The sequence below is a fragment of the Mus caroli genome, unplaced genomic scaffold (genome assembly GCF_978045245.1).
Source record: "Mus caroli unplaced genomic scaffold, Mus_caroli_1 scaffold_8, whole genome shotgun sequence".
Taxonomy (NCBI): Eukaryota; Metazoa; Chordata; class Mammalia; order Rodentia; family Muridae; genus Mus; species Mus caroli.
In genome coordinates, this window is record NW_028227263.1 from 44,094,158 (window position 1) to 44,116,801 (window position 22,644).

Genomic DNA, 22,644 nt, shown 5'->3' on the forward strand with positions numbered 1-22,644 from the left:
ATCCATTTCCTCGCCTGTAACACAGGCATCGCAAAGTACACCTCAAAAATTAGTTGTATAAAACCTACCTGATCTGGCACATGGTAGGACTAAATCTTTCCTCATCCCCTTTTTTAGTTAGAACAGAACACACATCAGGGAATGCTACCCCAGGGTAAGAGAAATTACATGCCAACTAACAGAATAAAGACATCGGTGTTGGGAAGAGACAAAACAAGATAAGAAATCAACCTCAGGGGTATCTTAGGAGTCCGAAAATAGCAAATCTAGGACATATCCAAGTCTCAGCACACATTTCATTCTACTACCAGATGTCTTTCAGCCTATACTGGTCAAATGATACATCGTAATATTTAGTACATGAAGAAATGGAAGCCCACTCCTCTGTTCCTCAAGAAAGGCAGTCTTATGGCAACTGCTAGAGCTCCAGGCGGCTGAGACAAAACCTAGTGCAAGGGAAGTATTGAGTGCAGCTGCCAATGTATTTTAATTAGTTCAACCTTAAAAGTCTATAACCATAGGAGATTTAAAAGGCCCCCAGGGAACCCCTCTGCCCTTCACAGAGTTCTGCCAATTAGATCTATTCAAGTGCCCTAATTTTCATCACTGAATTCTTTGGGGAATCAGACTCACCAACTTGCAAGTTCTTTCTGAGAGTATAGCTCAAATGTTCAACTCAGAAAAACAGCTGTGTACAAGCTACCAGACAGACAGTAGTATCTAGTATATCCTGTGATTCTGACACCCATCATGTACAGGTAAACTTAGCTAACAGAACTGTTCTCCCCAAACCCAGAGTCCTACTATAACCCATTCTCATAAAAACTATATCCCAACCTAATTCATGCTAGAATGCAAGGAAGCCAAAGTTTTGATCCCTCAGTTCAAGAGTAACTTCATCACAATAATACTTGCATTTTTAAATATTTATATTAATTTATGGATCTTACTATTTTAAAAATATATGTACTTGCACTCACGCGCTCGCGTGTGTGTGTGTGTGTGTGTGTGTGTTTATTTGTTTGTTTAAGACAGTCTCTTGAGCTGGAGAGATGGCTCAGCGGTTAAGAGCACTGATTGCTCTTGCAGAGGTCCTGAGTTCAATTCCCAGCAACCACATGGTAGCTCGAAATCTGTAATGGGATGCAATGCCCTCTTCTAGTGGGTCTGAAGGAAGCCACGGAGTACTCACATACATAAAATAAACAAATCTTTAAAAAAAAAAAAAAAAAAACATAGTCTCTCTGTGTAGCCCTGGCTGTCCTGGAACTCACTATGTAGACCAGGCTGGCCTTGAACTCACAGAGTTCCACTGCCTCTGCCTCCTAGGTGCTGGGATTAAAGGTCGTACATGCTTTTACTTTTTGTTTGTGAGTGTGTCTATGTGTTGAGTGTGTTGGAGCCTGTGCAGAGGTCAGAGGACAACTCTGTGGAGGTGGTTATTTCCTTCCACTTTCATGTGGATCGGAACTAAGGTCCTCAAGCTTGCACAGTAAGCGCTTTCCTGCGGAGCCATCTCATTGGCCCGGTGCTTATATTTAAAGGAGGGAGGGAGGGAAGGAAGATCCTCAGAAAAAGAAGTGATTTTAAAACTCAAAAGAGGGCTAAGGATATAAATGCAGTGGTAGAGTGCCTGTCTAGCATATATAAGGCCCTGGGTTCAATCCCAAAACCAAAAGAAAACAAAAAACAGACAAAGCAAAACCAACTGTGCTAGTACATGCCAAGAATCCCAACACTAAAATAGAGACAGGAGGATCCCAAGTTCAAAGTCATCCTCAGCTACACAGTGAGTTGAGGAAAGCTTAGGATACAATAAGACTCTATATTTATCAAGTTAATTAAAATATTTTGTAGGCCTGTAGAGATTTTCTCAGTGGTTAGATTATACACTGCTTTCAGAGAGGCCTGAGTTTAGTTCTCAGTTTCCACACTGGGTTCACTTACAGCACTGAAGTCCTCTCCTCTACAACTGGACCAGCTGTAATGTCAGTGTAATACAGTCAGTCATTCTCCTGCTGTCAATTAAAATTTGTTTATAGACAGGGGTTTAATGCTGCATCCTTTAATCTCAGAACTCAGGAGTCAGAAGCAGATGGACTCCTGAGTTTGAGGCCAGCCTAGTCTACAGACTGAGTACCAGGACAGCCAGAACTACAGAGAGAAACCAAGGAGAGAGAGAGAGAGAGAGAGAGAGAGAGAGAGAGAGAGAGAGAGAGAGAGAGAGAGAGAGAGAGAGAGAGAGATTGTGTTGGCTTATGGCTATAATCTCAGCACTTGAGAGGCTGAGGCTGACAGACTGCTAAGAGTACCAGGCCAGTCCAGCCAACATGTTGAGTTCCAGGCCAGGTTGGGCTACAGAGTGAGATGCTGAAACAAAAATAACAAATGAACAAATGAATGAAAGAACAAAAGAAAGGGAATGGGGAAAAGAGAAGCAGCCAGGTGTATAGTTTCTAGCACCAAGAAGCTAAGGCAAGAAGATCATGAGTTTGAGGTTAGCCTTGAGCTACATAATGAGACATTTTCAGACAGTGAAATGGAGAGAAAAAGTAAGGTGAGACATGGTGGCATATGCCTTTAATCTCAGCACTTGGGAGGTAGGTAGATCTTGGTGAATTCAGAGCCATCCTGGTCTACATATTAAGTTGCAGGCTAGTCAGGGCTACATAATGAGAAAAGAAACAAAAAGAGGGGAGAAGGGAAGGGAGACCCAAGCTCTTTCAACCTTTTTGCTAAGCATGGTAGTTCATTCTTAAAATCCAAGCATTTGGAAGGTAGAGGCAGGAGAATCAGGAGAGAGTCCAAAGCCAGTCTATACTACATAATGAGTTTGAGGCCAGTTAGTGCTGATGAGGATCTATCTCAAAAACAATCAAAAAATAGAAACTGGCAAGGCATGGGCCTGAATTCAGGACTGTCTACCCCCATGACCCTTTCTGGTATTCCTAGAGCAAAGGCTCAGCTTTTGTTAGCAAATTTAATAGCAAAAAGTGATTCCAGGAACACTGTGGAGTATGGCCCCTTGCCCAGCATTTCAAATAAGGTCAGCTGCCCCACCACTTGGCACTCTTGGCTGCCATGGCATGATTGATCCGTCTCCTTACTGAACTCAAAACACTAGTGTGGCTTCGACTCTTCTGACTATCGCTAAATCCACCTATTCTGCCTCCACACAGACTCTAATCTCCTGTTCTCATAAACAGTTCCCAAGTCCCCTTTCTAAACTTTCTTTTTCCCAACAACATTTTGTAAACATTTGATTCAATTTAATCTTCCTAAATAACCACTTGGGTCCTGTCATTTCCCTGCTCAAAACCCACAAGGACTTCTCTCACTGCCTAAGAATAAAGTCTAAATTAAACCAGTGTGTCTCAACCTTCCTAATGCTGCAGCCCTTTAATACAGTTCCTTATGGTATGGTAACCCCCAACCATAAAATTATTTTCATTGTTACTTCATAAATATAACTGTTCATAACTGCTACTGTTATGAATCGTAATGAAAATATCTACTATGCAGGATATCTAATGTGCCATCTGACCCACAGGTTGCGAAGCATTGGACTAAACTCTTTAGCCTGACATCTGGAGCCCTTCATGACCTTTCTTCAATGAACTTTTTGTACTTCACTTTATAGCACTTTCCTGCATGGCTACCACACCCAATCTGCACCACTGTCTTGCAAACTCCCAGTTTTTCTCTCTCCATACCTTTATTCATGACATTGCCTCTAACTGGAATGCTTCCCTTGACCTTCCTTATATTTCTGCCTTTGGTACCAGAAGACTCACTAAGCTGCTACTTCTTCCACAAAGCTTCTCTAGTCTTGCTAGGTGCAGGTGATTCCTTCTTCCTTCAAACAGGACTAATAATACTTATCACACATCAGTGAAGCAGTGCCTTGCACAATGAGAGAGCTGTAGTGAAAACTTAAAGATCGTGTGGGGTGGGGAGAATTTGACTTGAGAGTACCAGGACTCTGACATCCAGAAGCTATGTGTTTTGTCTGGTTGGTTGTCTTGTTTCTGTGTTGAGCCAGAGACTAAAGAGATAGCTCAGCTCAGTGTAGCATTTAAGAGTGTTTACTGTTTTTCAGAAGACTCAGTTCAGTTCCTAGCACCTACACTGGAGGCTCACTACCACCACCTATAACTCCAGCTCAATGGTATCTGGCACTTTCTTCTCCAGAGGCATCTCCACTTATACAGACACACACATACACATAATTTAAAAAATTAAAAGCTAGCAGGGCACAGTGGTCCACACCTTTAATCCCAGCACTTGGGAGGTAGAAGCAGGTAGATCTCTGAGTTCCAGAACAGCCTGGTCTACAGAGTGAGTTCCAGGACAGCCAGGGCTGATACAGAGAGAAACCCTGTCTCAAAACAAAACAAAACAAAACAAACAAAAAAAAACAGAAAAAAATAAAAACAAGGCAGATTGATGGCATGTCTCTAATCCCAGAACACTGGTGCAGGCACATCTCTAATCTTAGGCCAGCCTAGTCTACTTAGTGAGTTCCTGGCCAACCAGTGATACATAGTGAGACACTACCACAAAAAATAAAAGTAGGGTTGAAGAGCTGGCTCAGTGGCTAAGAGTGTTTGTTGTTGTTGCAGAGGACTAGGTTAAGTTTCCAGCACCCACATGGTGACTCATAGCCTTCTGCAACTTCAGTCTCAGGGGACCCAATGTCCTCTTCTGACCTCACCTGACCTGCACATGATACACACATATATGCATGCAAGCAAAACATTCAGACACTCATACGTATAAAATAATAAAATAAATAAATCTTTTAAAATTTAAATAAAAACAAAAACAAATCTAACAACAACAAAAAAGGCCAGGCATCACCCAGCAGACAGCTCATCAGGCAAAGCCATCTGCCTCCAAACCTGACGACCTTTTTCTATCTCTGTGATCCACAATAGTAAAAGAGCAAGAATATATTCCTGTAAATTGTCCTCTGATCACAACACATAAATATGCCCACACACATACATGCATGTGCACAAAATAAATAAAATGTAATTTATTTTTTAGAGTAAGGTAAGGCACGATAGCACGCATTTGTAATACACTAGGGTAGTAAAGGCAGGATGATCCCGGAGCTTGCTGACTAACCAGCTTAGCCTAGTTGGTGAGGTCCAGGGCAGTGAGAAGTCCTGTCTCAAAAGTTTGGTGGACAACACCTGAAGAACAACTTCCAAGGCTGTACTCCGGCCAACACACACACAAACACACACCTGCACATATACACATGACATAATAAAAATAATACAATATAAAAGTATCTTCCTTACTAATATAGAATAGGTAGCTCAGTTGATAAAGTGCTTGTTTGTTCAGCACACACTGGGTTCCAACCTCATACCAAATAAACAGGGAGTGGAAGCAAACAAACACCTGTAATCCCAGCACTTGAGAGAGAGAGGCAAAAGAGATCAAGAGAGCTACATATTGAGTTTGACGCTATCCTGGGCTATAATAGAACCTTTATTTAATAAAATAAAATATACTATTATTCTGAATATGTCTACTGGACACAACTGTCATATATGATGATATGTTAAATATTAACTGAAGTAAAGACACTATGTGTGTGTGTGTGTATATGTGTGTGTGTGTGTGTGTATATATATATATATATATATATATATATATATATATATATATCTCCAGCCACCATCCTAAGTCTTATATCTAGAACAATCCAACCAGAATGCTACTTTTGGAAGATACAAACTAAATATAAAACAGTAGCTAAACACTTCACCAAGTGATACTACCCACTCAAAATTCATAAGTAAAACAGTCACCCTTCCTCTCTCTCCAACCCCCAAACTCCTAATTTTAGCTTCTTTCAGGCCACTTCAGTGGCAGAATAAACTAATGCCACTAACAGTTATACTGTTTCTAGTCAAAATGCTTACTTTCTTAAAATCCGGATAGCAGTTTCTTTCCCTTCACAGGAGTTATTAAACAAAAATAGAATTACTTTTGGTCTTGAGATCAGATAAAGCTCAATTCAAATCCCCATTTAGTCTTCTTGAGAAAATTACCTTAAGTTCTCAGATACATAGTGAACAATATATACCTATAAAGGTTGTTATATAGTTGTAAAGAATCTACCCAGAAGCTCAACAAAACCTAGCTATCATCATCATTCTTATCAATGAGTTGTGTTAATTACATACTTATCTCTTTAGAGATATGAAGTATGAGTTTCAGTGGCCTTTACCCTAGTCGGCACAAGTTTCTTAAACAAGACCACTGCAAATTTGACCTCCAAATTCATAAAACAACACACAAACATGAGGCACATGTTTCTTTCTAAGCTAAGGAGAGATAGATAGACACACAGGCATCCCTCTTCCCTGGCTGGTATATTTTAGAACTTGGCAAACACGGGCACATTTGTTTAACGTACACTGTGGTGGTGAGAGTTCTGAGAGCTTCTTGAGAGGCCTGAGATAACCCAGAGAGGCCAAACAAGTACAGAGCTACTGAATCACACTTTGAAAACTAGAGACACGTGAGATTTGGAAGCCTGCCTGCCTGCCTGCCTGCCCGCCAGTGAGATTTCTGGTCACTACCTAGACCAGAGCACAACACAAGACAGCCAGGAACTCTGGAAATACGGCTAACAGAGAGAAAAGGCAGGTCTGTTCTTGTTGGGCCATGCTGACAACACAATGAGCTGTCTTCTTTTGAAATCATCTAACAGGTTCAGAAAGACGCCTCTCCAGTGCCTTGGAGGAAAGGGCCAAGGAGTTCTCAGCACCACAGATAACATTTTAAAGGCAATCAACAAAGGCCTATCCCATCTCCGTACTACACAACTAGCTCAGCAGTGCAGACCATAAAAGGTTCCCTTTTCCATCCCACAACTGCTAAGAAAAGCCATTAAAAGTTTGTTTTGTTTCTCTGGCTGTCTCATGTCTGACATGAAATAAACCCACGTAGACTGTAGAACTAAGACAGAGAGAGCATCAGGAACCAAGGAAGCCTTGTTCACAGGGTCATGTCCTTCCTGGCCTAGCCTTCCTCCATTCCTATTGCAGCCACTTGATCAAGGTAGTCATGACAGTTCCAAACAAAAACTGCCAACCAGAGACACTGGCAAAATATTCCCCACAGAGTAGGACTGAAACTGTCACTGGCACAGCTTCATTGGGTGCTCAAGAAATAAAAATGAAGCTCTTGGCCAGGCAGAAAAATGGTGCCCACAAAACCCACAGGACACCAACCATGTAAAGCTAACCTCTAATCCCAATGCATACTTACCTAAATCTTTGTATAAACCAATATTGATTTACTTGGTGCTCTCACTACCCAGTCCAAGGATTAATTCAGTATTATATGCTCATTGGTTTATTCAACAAGTATCTATTAAACACATGCTCTCTGACCAGCACTGTGACAGACACAGGAGTAAGCTAGATACTTTTACATACTATGGTCAACAAGTCAAACCCTTGCCCTCAAAAGACATGAAAATATATAAACAAGAAGATTTTAACAAGTAGATTTTAAAATTTATTTTAAAACCCTTCTTATATAATAACTCTCTCTTAAATCCTCTCGATTTTTTTTTTTTAAGAAAGGGTTTCTCCATACAGCTCTGGTTGTCCTGGAAGTCTCTCTGAAGATCAGGCTTGCCTCAAACTCACAGAGAACCTCCTGCCTCTGCCTCTTGAGTGCTGGAATTAAAGGCATACACCAACATTGCCCAGTCCTTAAGTCCATTTTTCAATTTCAATCAAAAGGTACTATAGCTAAAATCATATTGTCAGAAAGGTGACAACTTGTATCAATATTTGTTTTGTTTTAAGGATCTCATAAAACTTAGGCTGGCCTTGAACTCCTTATCCTCCTCCTCCCTGCCAGGTCTTGCAGTCTTTCACTACTGTGCCTGGCTCTAGTGCTCCTGACACCACACAATGGTGTCTTTCAATGAAAAAGAATAAACAAAGTACAAAGTGCACACACTGTACTGGAGATAGTAAATGTTACAAGACTCTGGTCAGAGATGAGATGTATGTCATGGCCAGCACCAAGGACTGAGAAAGTGAATAAGAATATGAGATGGGGGAGAACATTCTGGAAGTTAAGGATTTTTACATAAAAAGTTAAAACAGGAGCAGTAACTAGCATGGCTGGATGTGGTGGCATACACCTTTAATTCCAGCATCTGAGAGGCAGAGGCAAGTGGATCTCCCCATCTATGTGTTTGAGGCCAGCCTGGTCTACACGGCAAGGTCCAGGACACCAAGAGCTATAGAGTGAGACCCTATCTCAAAAAACATAATGATAACGATAATAACAACAACAACAGCATGTTTGGTAGATCAAGACAAAGAAATATGCTAAGAGTGCAGTGAATGGAGCAGAGAGAAAGTGAATGAAGCGCTCTGCAGCTAGAACCCGAGTCCAACAGAGACTCTGTAGCCCTGCACCTTCTCTATTCTAAGCTCCCCAGCAGAAAACAAAGTTCTATTCCTGTTGGCTCATTTCAGGCTTTTCCTTTCATATTCTCTCATTCAAAACAAATGTACTCCACTCTGAAAAACATGACAGAACCATAGTATCCCCTAATGAACTCTCATCTGCCCTAGCCAGTGTACTAACAGGAAGGAGTCTGTTAGATTCTCAGAGACTACCAAGTTTCTCCTTGGGACTTTTCAGGTGACCACAAGTAACCCTACAGGCTTAAGATATCATCCCTGTCTGTAGACGCTTCAAATCCATAGTACAACCCATAGAGTCAAACAATGGTGCTACATGTGGCATAAGGCTCTGACCCACCTCCTTTAGAAGTCTATTCTATATGCCTGGACAGAGCTCTTTTGTTTCTCTGAACTGAACTACCAAGAGGGTGGTACAGAGCACAGATATCAGTCACCACTTGCAACGCATACTGCTGGGCTTACTTTTCTGAACCTTACATCAATGCTTTCCAGCTGGGTAGGACCTAAGAAGCACAAGTTGGACATCTGTGCTTGGGTCCTGAAGACTTCACATGGAAACATCTATGATATAGTAGGGAGGCTCCCCCACAAAGTAGGAACGACACTTAGTGATAATTAAAGAACACCAGCTATTATCTCTGGCTCAGCAATATACTGGGCAAACTTGTTTATTCTTCTCATATGTAAAATAAGACATGTATAAAAGATGCTACCTAAAACTTCTTCCAGTCATGGACACACTAGGATGTTAAATCCCAGTACCTAATGCCCATGGCCAAAAAGGCAGAGTAATTTTTTCACCCTTCTTTTCTTTTTAAGACAGGTTCACACAATGTAGTCCTAGTTTGTGTGAACTTTCTTTGTAGACAAGGCTGGACTCAGACTCACAGAGATCTGCTTACCTCTACCTTCACACCCAACCCAGAGTTAAGGTTTTCATCTGTTAATGTATAAAAGTTACTTTAATCCTCCTGTACATTTATGTCTAGACGCCAAGTTGCAGTAGTGAAGACTCCAATGCCAATATCAAGAAGTTGTTGGGAAACAGGACCAGAGCCTAGTTAGGACTGGGCGAGGAGAGCAAGGAGAAAGGGAAGCACCATGTCAAAGCAAAGAAGTCATCATGAACCAAAAACATGATACCAGAGCAATACAAAAGGCTCTAAGTTCCTAGGAGGAAAGGCCAGGAAGATGGCTCAGCAGATTAAAAGCAGTTGCCATGTCAGCCTAATGGCCCAAGTTTAGTCTCCAAAACCCTAGCAGAAATTTCTTCTGAAAGTTTTCCTCTGACCTCTACATGAGCGACAGAGGCAATGGAATTTATGTGAGTTTGAGACCAGTCTGGTCTACTATAGACCTGGCGAGTTCCAGGACAACCAGAACTATATAGTGAAACCCTACTTTTAAAGAAAAAGAAAAAAAGACTCTAGGAAGTTCAGGGCAAAGAGGCAAAGGTCTATATAATCCCGAATTTTGGAGGTAGGCACAGGAAGATTGGGAGTTCAAAGCCATCCTGAGCTATACCATACTAGATCCTGTGTCAAAAAAGAAAGACAGACATATAGATAGACAGATTCTAGGAGATAAACAAAAGAAGTGAAGGAAGATCCAAAAGGCTATAGCACCTGGAAAGCACTGTTCCCAAGAGCATGGCTCTTGAGTGTCACCAGAGGCACGCCTAAAGATGGCTCCAGTGATCCCTGACTTTCTGATCTTCACATTCTGTGTGATCCATCAGTGAATATGGGCTGAGCTTAGTGACTTTCTCCTAACAATTATGGAAGAAGTGATAGCATAACAATTCTATAGCTAGACAATAAAAAGACTGAGCCTTTTATCCTGGGTATCGTCCCGAATCCCCTCCTCTCATCACTTATTCTGGGAGAAGGAAGCCAACTCTCGTGTCCTCAATAGAGAAGCCCATGTGACAAGAAACCAAAGCCTGCCAAAAGCAATGTAAATTAGCTTAAAAGTACACACTCTTGCCCTATCTGTGCCTTTAGCCTTAGTCAACTGCTTTACTGTAACCTCAAGAAAGGCCACAACCCATGACCAGGTTAAACTATACCCAGATTCCTGAGCTGCAGAAACAAAGAGATAAAAATGCTTATTTTAAGCCTTGAAATTTTGTCATGATTTGCTATATACATCAATAAATAACCAATACAATTGAAGACCAAGCCCATTTGCCCAACTATTTCAAGACTGCAGGTGGCCCTAAGAAAGTGGTTATAGCCAGAAAAAAGGAAGAGTTCAAGCTAAATAGAAAGTCAAATACTGTCGACCATATTTTATTAACCATTTTCTCAACGCAAAAGTAAACCTAAAATAAAAGCTTGATTCCATTGCACCCAGAATCTACATTTCAAGAAAGACAGCAGATGCTGGGCAGTGTTGGCGCATGCCTTTGACCCAGCACTTGGAAGGCAGAGACAGGTGGATCTCTGAGTCTCTGAGTTCGAGGCCAGCTTGGTCTACAGAGTGAGTTCCAGGACAGCCAGGGCTACACAGAGAAACCCTGTCTCATAAAAAGAAAGACAGCAGATGCAACTACCCTTAGAGATACTCACAGAGTCTCAATGAAGTTTTCAGGGTCCACATAAACTGAGAGAACCCAAGTAGCTCACATCATGCTGTAGCTTACCACACTCCAAAGTTCTCGACTTTTAGGACAAATAAAAGATCCGAGACAAAGAGAAATGACAACCTCTTCACTAACCACTTCTAAACAGCTAGTAAAGAAAGGTGCCAGGCCCCTAAACACCTAATTTTGTGATATGGCCAACTCTGACATTTTTGAAAACCAAACTCAATCATCCCACTTTGTCTAGGCATCTATTTAGCTCTATCCCTCATTTGCCACTCTGCCTCCTCTCAGCAGAGTCCTTTGTGGAATTATTTTTTCCTTACCACTCTTTGCTCTTTGTCTCCCACCCCTTGGTTTTTTGAGACAGGGTTTCTCTGTGTAGCTCCTGGCTGTCCTGGAACTCACTCTGTAGGCCAGGCTGACCTCCAACTCACAGAGATCTGCCTGCTTCTGCCTCCTGTGTGCTGAGATTAAAGGACTGTGCCACCACCACCCGGCCACTCTTCACTCTTATTTCTTTTCCTTTCCCAATGCTGGGAATCAAACCAAGGGCCTTGTATATTCTAGATATCTAAGACACTCTTACCTGTTTTCTTTTAGAACTTGTAATTATGATAGTTTTGTCTCTTTAAAATGTTATACATATGGACTGTCCAGAAGGCTCAGCCAATAAAAGACACATGTACCTGGCAACCCTGAGTTTGACCCCTGGAATCTATATGTCTTAGGTTGCTTCTATTGCTATGACAAAGCAACCTGGGGAGGAAAGGGTTTATGTGGCTTACTGGTTAGAGTCCATCAAGGAAAAGCCAAGGCAGGAACGGAGGCAAAGACCATGGAAGAACAAGGCTTACTAGCTTGTTCTTCATGAATTGTTTAGCCTGGTTTCTTCTACAACCCAGGACCTCTTGCCCAGAGATGGCATCTCCCAAAGTGATCTGGGCCCTCCCACATCAATAAAATGCAGCACAGACTTATCTATAAGCAATCTAATAGAGGTATTTTCTCAATTAAGGTTCCTCTTCCCAGATGACTCTAGCTTGCGTCCAGTTGACAAAAGGCAAAAAAAAAAAAAAAAAAAAGACACCGCTTGAGGAAGGAGAGAATTTATTACTGGAAGTTGTCCTCTAACCTCAGATACATGCACCACCTTTCCCAACACACACATAGTAAATTAATTAGTCAATACTTCTTACAAGTAAAATAAGTTTATTGGTCCCAAACTGATTATTTTCACTTTTTATTGTATTAGTGCAACTGTAACTCTGTGTGTTTGTGTGTGTATGTGTGTGTGTGTACATGCACAGGTGTAGCTATTATAGTGTTCATGTGGAGGTCAAGAGGACAACTTCAGGATTCAGTTTAGTCCTTCTTTCCGTGGTAAATACCAGGGACTGAACTCAGGTCATCAGGCTGGTGTAGCGAGAGCTTTTACCCACTGAACAATCAATTTCATCAGCCTTTTATTTTACTTTTAAAAACAAATACAAGACTTATTTATCAACGATCTGTAGTGAATATGAAATTCTAAAAGACTGAGCTTTCCAAATAAGTGGGTGCTTATTTCTTTAAGCAACCCACTCCAAGGAAAATATTTTTCAACATTCAAGTACCTAGCAAACTGCAGTAGAATCCAAACTACTTACCTAAACCTAATTCAAATGCACAGACCTTATAATACATACAGTATGTCACATAACCAAGGCTTGTGCTAAGAACTGTAATTGTTGCCTCATTTATCCCAACCTAGTTTCAAAGTCCTTACGTAGGTAAAGATGACCCGTGTCTACTTTCTGAGTTCTGGGATGACAGATATGAGCCACCGTGACCAATTTTGCAGTGCTAGATATTAAACCCAGGGCCTCGTGTGTGCTAGGCAAGCACTCTAACAACTGAGCTAACCCCAGGACAGTTTTGTGATGAATGGCTACACTATTCAAACACCTTCAACAATGTAACTATAGCAAGACCACAGCAGCCAGAGGGTCTGAGGACCAGACTGGCAGGAATCCACACACTTTGGAGCTCACCAATGAGTAACGTTTTGGTTAAACCATGAGCACAGACTTCCAGTTATTGTTTTTGAAACTATCCTTTTTAGCTATATGCTCTAGAAAGCAAATTGTCAGCTACAAATTCTTCTTGAAAATAGCAAAAATGAGGGTAAATAAAAGATTAAGAAGGGACCTGAATTTAAATAAAACTTAATACAAAGTGCCTTGAGTAAACAGTACTACCTCTAAAAGTTGAGAAAAGGCCCAAACATAAGATATTCGAAAGATATATGATCTCATGCAAACAGTCCCTGATTACCAGCTTTTCCAACAAACTCAACAGTTGGTAGGCTTAGCATAATAAAAACAATAAAGTACAACCATTCCTATATTCCTTTACAAAGATCCCAGGGGAGAAAATATATATATATATATATATATATATATATATATATATATATATATATATATATATGTCTATGTCTAGATCAGAAAGGCATACAAAGTGCCCTTGACTTAATAAAGAAAACTCTGTATTGTTACTAGTTTATTTTTGCGTGCATATTTTATGAATATTTTATATTTTGTTATCTTAGGGTTTCATATTTTTTATAAACAATAACAAAAAAACAAACCCATAGTAAGCTAAGTTTGGTATCTTTTTTTCTCCCCAAGAGCCTGACAGCCAGCGCTGCTGGGTTTCCTGAGAATCATTGCCCACAGATAGAAATGTACAACATGCTCATGAGGCCACTCTGCAATGTGTCTCGAAGGCTACTATCAGGAAACCAAAGGCTCCATACAGGACTTAGAGCCCAAGTTCTCTGAAGACCCAGGAAACCACTGCCTTCAAGGAGGCCTCATTCTTTCTGGCCTAACACACCATGTGTGGTAGAGAATTCATTTTGAAAACAAGGCAAGACTCCAACTTTTTTTAAGATTTATTTTTAATCATGTGTATGTGTGCGTATGTATGAATACGTAGAGATGAATACAGGATATGAGTATGAGTTGTCCAGAGGCAATGGATCCCCTCAGTCTGGAGTTAGAGGGAGTTGTGAGGCACCTGATATGGGTGCTAGGAAGCAGACTCTGGTCCTTAACACAACAGCATATACCCTTAACTGCTGAGTCATCTCTCTAGCCCATGGCCTCAAACTTTTGATGATCATCTTGCCTCTGTCTCCTAAACGTCTGGGATCATAGGCATACATCACCACACTCAGCCTACATTATCATTTTCAATATTCTCTTACTGCAAGTTAGTATTTCTTTTAAATATATGTGTATATGTAATATATATGGAATCAACCACAATAATAACAGTACCTATAATTTTTGTCACCAACCAAAATCATGGATATTCTCACATCGCATTACACTGTTACAAATAACTAAAAATAGTATTTTATATTCATAATTACTTTAAAATTGCGGTAATTATGAGAACTAGCACTAGGTCACACATGACTGCATTCTTCCTATCTATAGGTGCTCACATGAAGCAGCTAGCCAACAAGGAAGCACCTGTGTAATTACCAAACCCCCCAGCAGTGAGATCCCAGAGTTCACACTGGTTACCCACACAGCCAGAACACCCTTTCTTTCAACCCTCCTGGGTCACCTTAGGTTAGTATAGGCTATACAGCTCTCTCTCTCTCTCTTTCTTTCCTACACAGTCTATACTGTGAGGATTTGAACTTGGTTAAATCTATTCATAATGTTGTATTTAATATTACCTAAGTAAATCCAGGCATGTGGCACAAACATGCTTGTAACTCAAGTAATCCCAAGCACTTGGGAGATAGAGGCTGGAAAGTCAGGAGTTTAAAGTTATCTTCATTACATAGTAAGCTCAAGGCCAGCCTGGGTTACATAAAACTCTGTCTAAAAAAAAAAAAAAATAGACCCAGTCTCATTGGGTAGTTCATTCTACAGTAGAAGCAAGCAGTATAACATAATAATATAAAATAATATAATAACAGTCATTATTCTGACTTATACACTGAATAACTGAATCAGGATCTTTGGCTCAAATATCCTAGTCTAGTTTCTTTACCAATAACCTATTATGAAATTTATATTTAATGCCTCTCTGGGTATCAGTTTCCTTCTATATAAAAACAAGCAGATTGAACTACTTAATGTCTCCATCTCTTTACTTTTAAATTAAGCAACCACTTTTTATCTCCAAGGTCTGAGAAAAACTGTGGGGGAAACTGTAAAGCCGCCCCCAGCTCTCCCAGGTAGGGCTAGTCACGTGGTCCTCAGGATCTCCCATAGCTTATGTATGTATGTATGTATGTATGTATGTATGTATGTGCATGCACCCACATACGCATCCCCACTATGACTTCTCCAAGATAACTTACAAGCTGAAGTAGTGCTAAGGAAAAGAATCAGTGTCCTGAAGTCAAGCACTGGTTTTCTTTACTCTCTGTGTGATATTGGGAAAGTTATTTAACCTCTCTCATTTAATTTCCTGTGCTATAAAACAAGGATAACCTCTATCAGAGAAGCTGCTTGTAATAATTGAATGAAATAAAAGTTCATAATGAGCCAGGGGTAGTGGTGCATGCCTTTAATCCTAGCACTTGGGAGGTTGAAGCAGGTGGATCTCTGTAAGTTCAAGGATGCTAAGTCTAAACAGCAAGTTCCAGGCCAGTCAGAACTGCACTGTGATTGTTATCATTATCGCTGATATTATTGTATCACATTCTGCCCCAGCTTTAACTATGCCTCTAGTCCCTTTCCTGTTTGCCTTGTCCTCCATTCCACTTTTCACAAGACAATGTTTATCTGTGTGCTTATTAACAGTCTCCCCACCAAGAGTATAACTTCCATGAAGCAAGAAGACAACTCTTTCATTCATCCTTAAATCCCCACAGAACGCAGACACAGCATCACCCAGAGCACTCACTCAAACACTTGTTGAATAAACAACACATGAGCTGGCACTGTTCAATGTTTGCTGAATCAATTAACCTAGCTAAAGGTGACTGTCAAAGCTAAGGCCTGGAAGTAAATATGTCCTGGCTGCCCCAGGATAGTGTGTCCCACTTGCCAGCCCCTGGTATTAGCTTCAACCAAGCCCCACCCACCTGCTCTTGGCTCCAGCCCTGTTCCAGGAGCCACCCTCAGCTAAAATTAGCATAGCTACCAAGATGGCCAGGCCATTTATAGCCTTGGAGGCAGCAGCAACTAATTGGGTGGGCTGGCTGGCTTCTGACCACTCCTAAGAAGTTGATTGAGCAGAGCCTGCACTCTACATAGATACCTATCCTCCAAAACCTTATTCAAGCTAAGCCAGTTTCTAATTAGAAACTCTCAAAACCACCTATCATAGCAGCCACCTCTCCAGACTCGACCTGAGGTCTCTCACTCAATACACATCTGTAGAAAACATTTGAGCTTCTACAAGCAATGACCCTAGAGTCTATAGATTCCTGATATTCATGCTGTCAGCTTTAAAAATGTAGGGCCTAGAATAACACAGCCGTAGACAGATCTCTCCTGAGAAAATGACTTAATACAACTGGGTGTTCAGGTATTTTTTTAAGACAAAAAAGTGACAGGAATGTTCTATCCACTGCCTAATGCAAGCTCTGCAAGCTCATGGTTCGGAGGAAATTCTGTTTATCTGGTTGATGGGTGAGGTGGTTTGGTTTTGGTGTTAACTGAAGATCAAATCCCGGATATCATGCATGCAAGTCATGTACTCTATCAACTGAGCTACCAGTGTAACCTCAGCCCCCATGGTCAGAGTTTGGCTTTTGTTTTGCTTTTTTTTTTTTTTAAGACTTATTTCTATTTTATGTGTATGAGTGTTTCACTTGCATGTATTTATGTGCACCAAGTGCATGCTGGGTGCTCTCAAAGGTTATAAGAGGGCAGCAGAGCCCCTAGAACTGGAGATGAGGATGGTTGTGAGCCACCATGTAAGTACTGAAAACAGAACCCAGATTCTCTGCAGAAGCAACAAGTGTTCTTAACAGCTGGGTCATCTCTCCAGTCCCTGGTCAAGATTATAATAGTGTTTGTTGTAGGCACAGAAAACACAAAAAAAGTCACTAAGTCTGTCTGTCTTTCTTTCTTTCTTTCTTTCTTTCTTTCTTTCTTTTTCTTTCTTTCTTTCTTTCTTTCTTTCTTTCTTTCTTTCTTTCTTTTTCTATGTGGTGCTGGAAATGGAACACAGGACCTTTAATAAACTAACCAAGCACTCCACTACTAAGCTATAGCCTTAGTGTACCATAAACATTTTTGAGACAATCTTCTCTATGTATTCCTAACAGTCTGAAACTTACTGTGTAGACCAGGCTGGTTTAGAACTCACATAAATCCACCTGCCTCTACCTCTGCCTCTTGAGTGTCGGGACTATAATCATATGCCATCATACCTGGCCACCATAAGGATTTTAGCAAAATCCTTAGAATCAAATCTTATGACAGAATAAAAGGTAACAGGTTGCTTGCATATACATCCAAAATGTGAGGGAGAGGCGATTCTTTTATCAACGCCTCTCCAGGAGGGGAAAAAAAAAAAGCACTCCTTTTCTTGGATCTCAGACACAAAGTCACCAGGGCCTACCTAACTGCCAAGAAGAGAGCAACATTTTCTAGGCCCCACCTAGCACTCCTTTAACAGGACAGGACCTGAGAAGATGGAAGAAGTCCAGGACTTAAGATCAGAACACCAGTTTCAAATATAAAGCAAAGAACCCAGTCCTACTCTCTCAGTCCCTCAGTCTCCCTCTCTCTCTTTCTATTTTTCAGTATGTGTGTGTGTGTGTGTACATGTGCACAATGTGTATTTGTGAGCACATGTGCCATGATGTACATATGGAGATCAAAGGACAACTTTATGGGATCAATTCTCACATTACTTGGTCCCAGGGATTGAGCCAAGGTCACCAGATATACACAGGCAGAACCTTTCCTTGCTGAGCCATCTTGATAGCCCAAGGCATTTATTCACATGTAAAAATAAGGATGCATTATCTTTCCCTGCATTTTAATAGGGTTATTTTAAGGCTTTGCAGAGTAAGCCATGTAACTGTAAAATATAAACTGTGCAGAGCACACAAATTTACCAGTTATGTTGAATCTTGCTGAGAAAATGGTAGCTAAGACAGGTATGGTGTCTTGTGGCCTGTAGTCCATCCCTTGAATAGTGGAGGCAGAAAGATCAAGACTTCAAGACCAGCTTCAGCTACTTTTTAAGTTTAAGGCCAACCTAGGCTACTAAGTCTAAAGAAAGAGAAAGACAGGGAGAGTCAGAGGGATAGAGGAGAGGGAGGGAAGAAAAAAGAACAGTACAGAAGGGGCAGCTTTAACAGCAAGTAAAACTCATGTGTCCTGTGGACACAGGGGGCTTGGAAAGACTCTGCACAAATCCTGGCTATACCAACAGTTTCACTCCAAACCCTTTGTAGAATCTAGGGTACAAGCCACTTCTTTGAAGAAAAAAAAAGTCCCTGCCTAAGCCAAAGTTCCATAGTGACCCAAGTAGACAAGCTACCAAAACAATACAGGTAGGAAGGACACCCATATTTCCACAAAAACGATAGGCATTCCTAACACATAGAGTCCCTGAGACTTTCCTCCCTGGAATATAATTACTACAACGATGAAAGCCAATTTCTGAACTAAGAGGAAATAAAGATGAAAAGAGAGGCCTTTATGGCATAATCTAAACAGTCAGTCCTCTGAGATAGGACGTATGAGGAATGTCTCCACAGACTCATCATGAGGGATTCCTGAGGAATGCTGGAATGCTTCTCTACCTTAGGCAAAACACACACACACACACACACACACACGACCTACAGTCAACTTCCTAAAGGCTTGCTAATGCCTAAAACTCGAAGCTGCATTCTTTTAGTTTAGATCTGACATACCAAACAGCTCTCAGAAAGATTGATTTTATGTCATACACACATATTCTGAAGTGAAAACAAGAGGATAAATTATCAATTATAAACCAGGATGTCTGTCACTGGGACTGCAGAAAGACTACTCAGGGTTACTTCACAGTTCAACCAATTTTTCCATTCATAGCCCAATGGGGGAAAACAAATTTAAGCTAAGTTTCAGAGGCCTAGGAGATTTCCTATGGAGATGCAGGAATGACCAATCCTAAAAGCAACAGCCCTAACTCCATGCTTGTATAAGGGCCAGTCCTGGCCTCACCTACAACTCAGCCCTTGAAACACCTAAAATTTCAGACAACCAAGTCAAAAAGGCTGAAAGAGGGCAGCCCAATGAAAAGTCTACCACTAATGCAATCCATAAAAGACTTCACCGCCATGATTTATATTCTTTACCTACTTGTATCAGCAGCTACCCACTGAGACATCCCCTCTCTGAACTTGCCTATCCTCAAACACCCCAACTAGTCTTCTGCCCCCAACCCTTCAGGCAGATTGTAGTGACAGGGTGTGAAAAACAGAAAAAGAGAACTGATGAGCTTCTAAACTTTGTGTGAATTAATTGTATTTTTGTAAAGATTCCTTTCTACTGCAAAAGTATTGGCCAAAGCTACTACTGATAAACAAAGCTCTGTAAGTATACAGGGAAAATAAGGACAGATTAAAAATAATAACATGGAATCCTTACTCTCATCAGTCAGAAGAAACGGATTAAGTCAACAAGTGGTCCCAGGATTTTTTATTACCGAGAAGTCAAGAAAGGGCCATTTAAGTCCCTAGTGGTAAACAGGATTCCATCTAAGGACTTGCTTTGATATTTCACATGGGCACAAGCAAAAGACAGATTTCCTAAGGGAAAGGAGGGACTACGGTTCTCACGGTGGTTAGAACAGAGAAAGGCACACCTGAACACCAAGCTGTAGAAAAACAGACCCAGCCCTGCCCTGATCTTCCCTGCCCATCCAGAGTGGCCTCAACCCACCACCGCCATCCACCCCCTTATCCCTCAAGTGATAAAACTGGCTAAAAGCAATTTTAACATCTGAGAAGGCCACTCTTCCAGACAAGAAGTCCTGAATGGGGCCTCAACCTTACTGATCTAAAAAGTCAAGGTGTCCCCATGAGGCTTCTCACTACCTTCCGGAGGAGGGATAAGGAAAGTTGCTCTGGGGAAATACTAACATTAGGCATGACTACGACACGAAAGAACTTCTTGGACTACTGAGACTACACAGTGCTGTGGTGTATCTCACATGTGCGGAGATTCCAACGTGCCCACTTCGGGCCGCTCAGTCTTGAGTCAATCAAGCCCCCAGCCCAGTCCAGCCCGCCGCAAGGCCTTCTTTACCTGCTTCGGTAGACTCTTCAGAAGTCGCCCCGGAGCTAGCTCCTGTATTCTTTTCACTGTGACTATGGCTGAGACTCTGGCCCTGATGCAGAAGGAGCCCCCAAAGAAGCCACAGGGCAAGACGGGCGCACACATCCATGACGGTAGGTCTCAGTCAACATGCGCCTGCTGTAGACACCTTTGGATCCCAGAAGCAAATCCCAGAGTCAGGGAGTGCAGCCGACGGTTCCAAAGCAAGATGCCCTCGCGGCGCCGCAGCTGTCCAGCCACCTGCGGGCTTACCTCCTCCGATAAGCGAAGGTCAAGTGCCCCAAGTTTGGACGCAGAAGGGTCGGAGTCTCCGGTCCAACTGTAGGTCCGCCGGGGCTGCGCCGGCGGCCTGAGCTCTATCTGCTTCCGGAGAGTTTGAGCAGGGTGGCTGCGGGGCCGCTGTCAGCTCCGCAGCCTGCTGCACCCCTGCGGGAGGAGGCGGGCAGAATCTCCCGCCCGCACTAAGGTGGGGGAGGGAGAGAAGAGAGGAGAGAAGGGGGGCACCTGACCTCGCCCCGCGGACCAGCGGTGAGCCTCAGCTGCTAGGGCTTCGGCGTGCGACCTACAGGCCCCAGCAGACACGGATGTCTCCGGGATCCTAAGACTCCTAGGCCGAGGTCAGCGCCCCCGCCGGGTCCCGTACCTCTGCGGCTCCTGGTGCCCCGGTGCAGCAGGCGGACGCGCACGGGCCAGGCCCGGGACAGCGGCTCCCGGGAGGGCGGGAGGGCGGGAGGGCGGCACGGGGCGGGCCCGAAGTGGGCGGGGGCGTGCTCTACCGCCGGCCCGCCCCGCGCCGCCCGGCCCCCAGCGAAGCCCGGGCCCGCCCCAGAGCCGGCTTATCCCGGAATAACCTGTTGGAGAGCGCCCGCCAGAGCCCCCCGCAACTGGCGGGGCCTCTTGGGGACTCTGCCTGCGCTGGTGGTCGTCAGGACCGCGGCCCCGCGACAAGGATGGGGCCTCGGCCTCTGCCGTGCGCACCCCAGCCTCCAGCTCTAACGCCCGCCCGCAGGCGGGCCCCTGACACGCAGTTGCTCAGGTAACTCAGGCCTGCGGCGGCGGTGACAGCTACTGCCCTGTCCGGATCTCCGGGCCGCAGCGCTGCTCTCCGGACTCCACTGTAAAGCCAGGTTGGACAGAAACTCCACACTAGGATGACAGACCTGGAGCCGCCTGGGGTGACTATGGTCCCGCTAGGTTTGGCCCAGGGGCGCGCTCCCAGCCCCCAACTCCCGACTCCCAGGCTCCGCCCTTTCGACGCGCCTCGCAGCCAATCGGCTTCCGCCTCTCAATAACCCGCGCCTCCAGTCTCCCGTACGCAGCGGTCCCTGGTGGTCACGTTTAAGAACTGCAAAAGGACTTAGTTCCTAGGTGGCCCTGACCCTTTCTAGAGGGTTACTAAAGGGAAGGGAAGCCCCTAGTCAAGCCCTTTAGAGGCTACAAGTGTTTAAAGAAGAAATTGTTCCAAAAAGCAGAATGAAATGCCCATCCCACTGTAGGTAAAACGTCACCTGTACGTAGCCTAACAGGTCTATCTGCTTTCCTAACACCCTGCCTGTCCCTGATCTACATCCTATGCCCTTGTGTAGCTCTTGCAACCCATCTCTCAAGCCCCACCCTCTTGAGGTTTGTGGGGTAAAACCCGTGATGGTTCCTCCCATCTCATTCTCCTATCTCTGTGATTCCGTTAGAGGAGATGGTAGCGACTTGAGAATAAGTGCCCCCCAAAACAGAGAACCCCGCCCAGGCTTCCTTTAGCAAAGCCTATACTTCCTGTTCTCTTCTCAAGCGTACTGTCAGCAGATCTTTACCGAAACCTCCGTGCCCTACCCTGTCCTTGGCACCGGAGGCAGGAGAGTGGATTAGGCCCAGTCCCTCTTCTGACAGTGATAAACCAGCTCCTGTTATGAGTGAGCCCTTTGAAGACCAGAACACGGATTTGCCCAACAGCTGCCTGGCTTAAGGGTTAGGCTGTTGATATAAAAATACATGTTGGACGTCATCTACTATCACTCTCTCCACTCTGTTAATCTCCCATCACACTGGCCTTTTTTTTTTCTTGTGGTGTGTGTGTGTGTGTACAATTTTACAATATCAAACCCAGAACCTCAGACACGATAAACAAGCACTCTATTCGCCACGCTAAACATGGACCTTCAGGAAGTTCCCAAACACATTAAACAGGCTTCAGAGCATTTGTGTCTGTTGTTTCTTCTACCAAAAACCTTCCTCACCCTACTTCCCCACCCGCTCCCCACCAATAAACTTAACTTCTTGTTATTCT

The 22,644-nt window shown here is 43.0% G+C and overlaps 1 protein-coding gene across 4 annotated transcripts in view; it reads right to left on the reverse strand.

Annotated features, from left to right (window-relative positions):
• Nucleotides 1–21,090, reverse strand: part of Stim1 (stromal interaction molecule 1) — a 167,324-nt gene extending 146,234 nt beyond the window's left edge. For 3 of the 4 annotated variants that reach the window (XM_021166505.2, XM_021166502.3, XM_029479366.2), the window contains exon 1: nucleotides 20,334–21,090. In XM_021166505.2, the coding sequence (XP_021022164.1) occupies nucleotides 20,334–20,472 (139 nt within the window). In that variant the 5' untranslated portion in view covers nucleotides 20,473–21,090. The remainder of the gene's footprint in view (nucleotides 1–20,333) is intronic. The other variant, XM_021166503.3, reaches the window with a different exon arrangement.
• Between the last annotated feature and the right edge of the window lie 1,554 nt (nucleotides 21,091–22,644).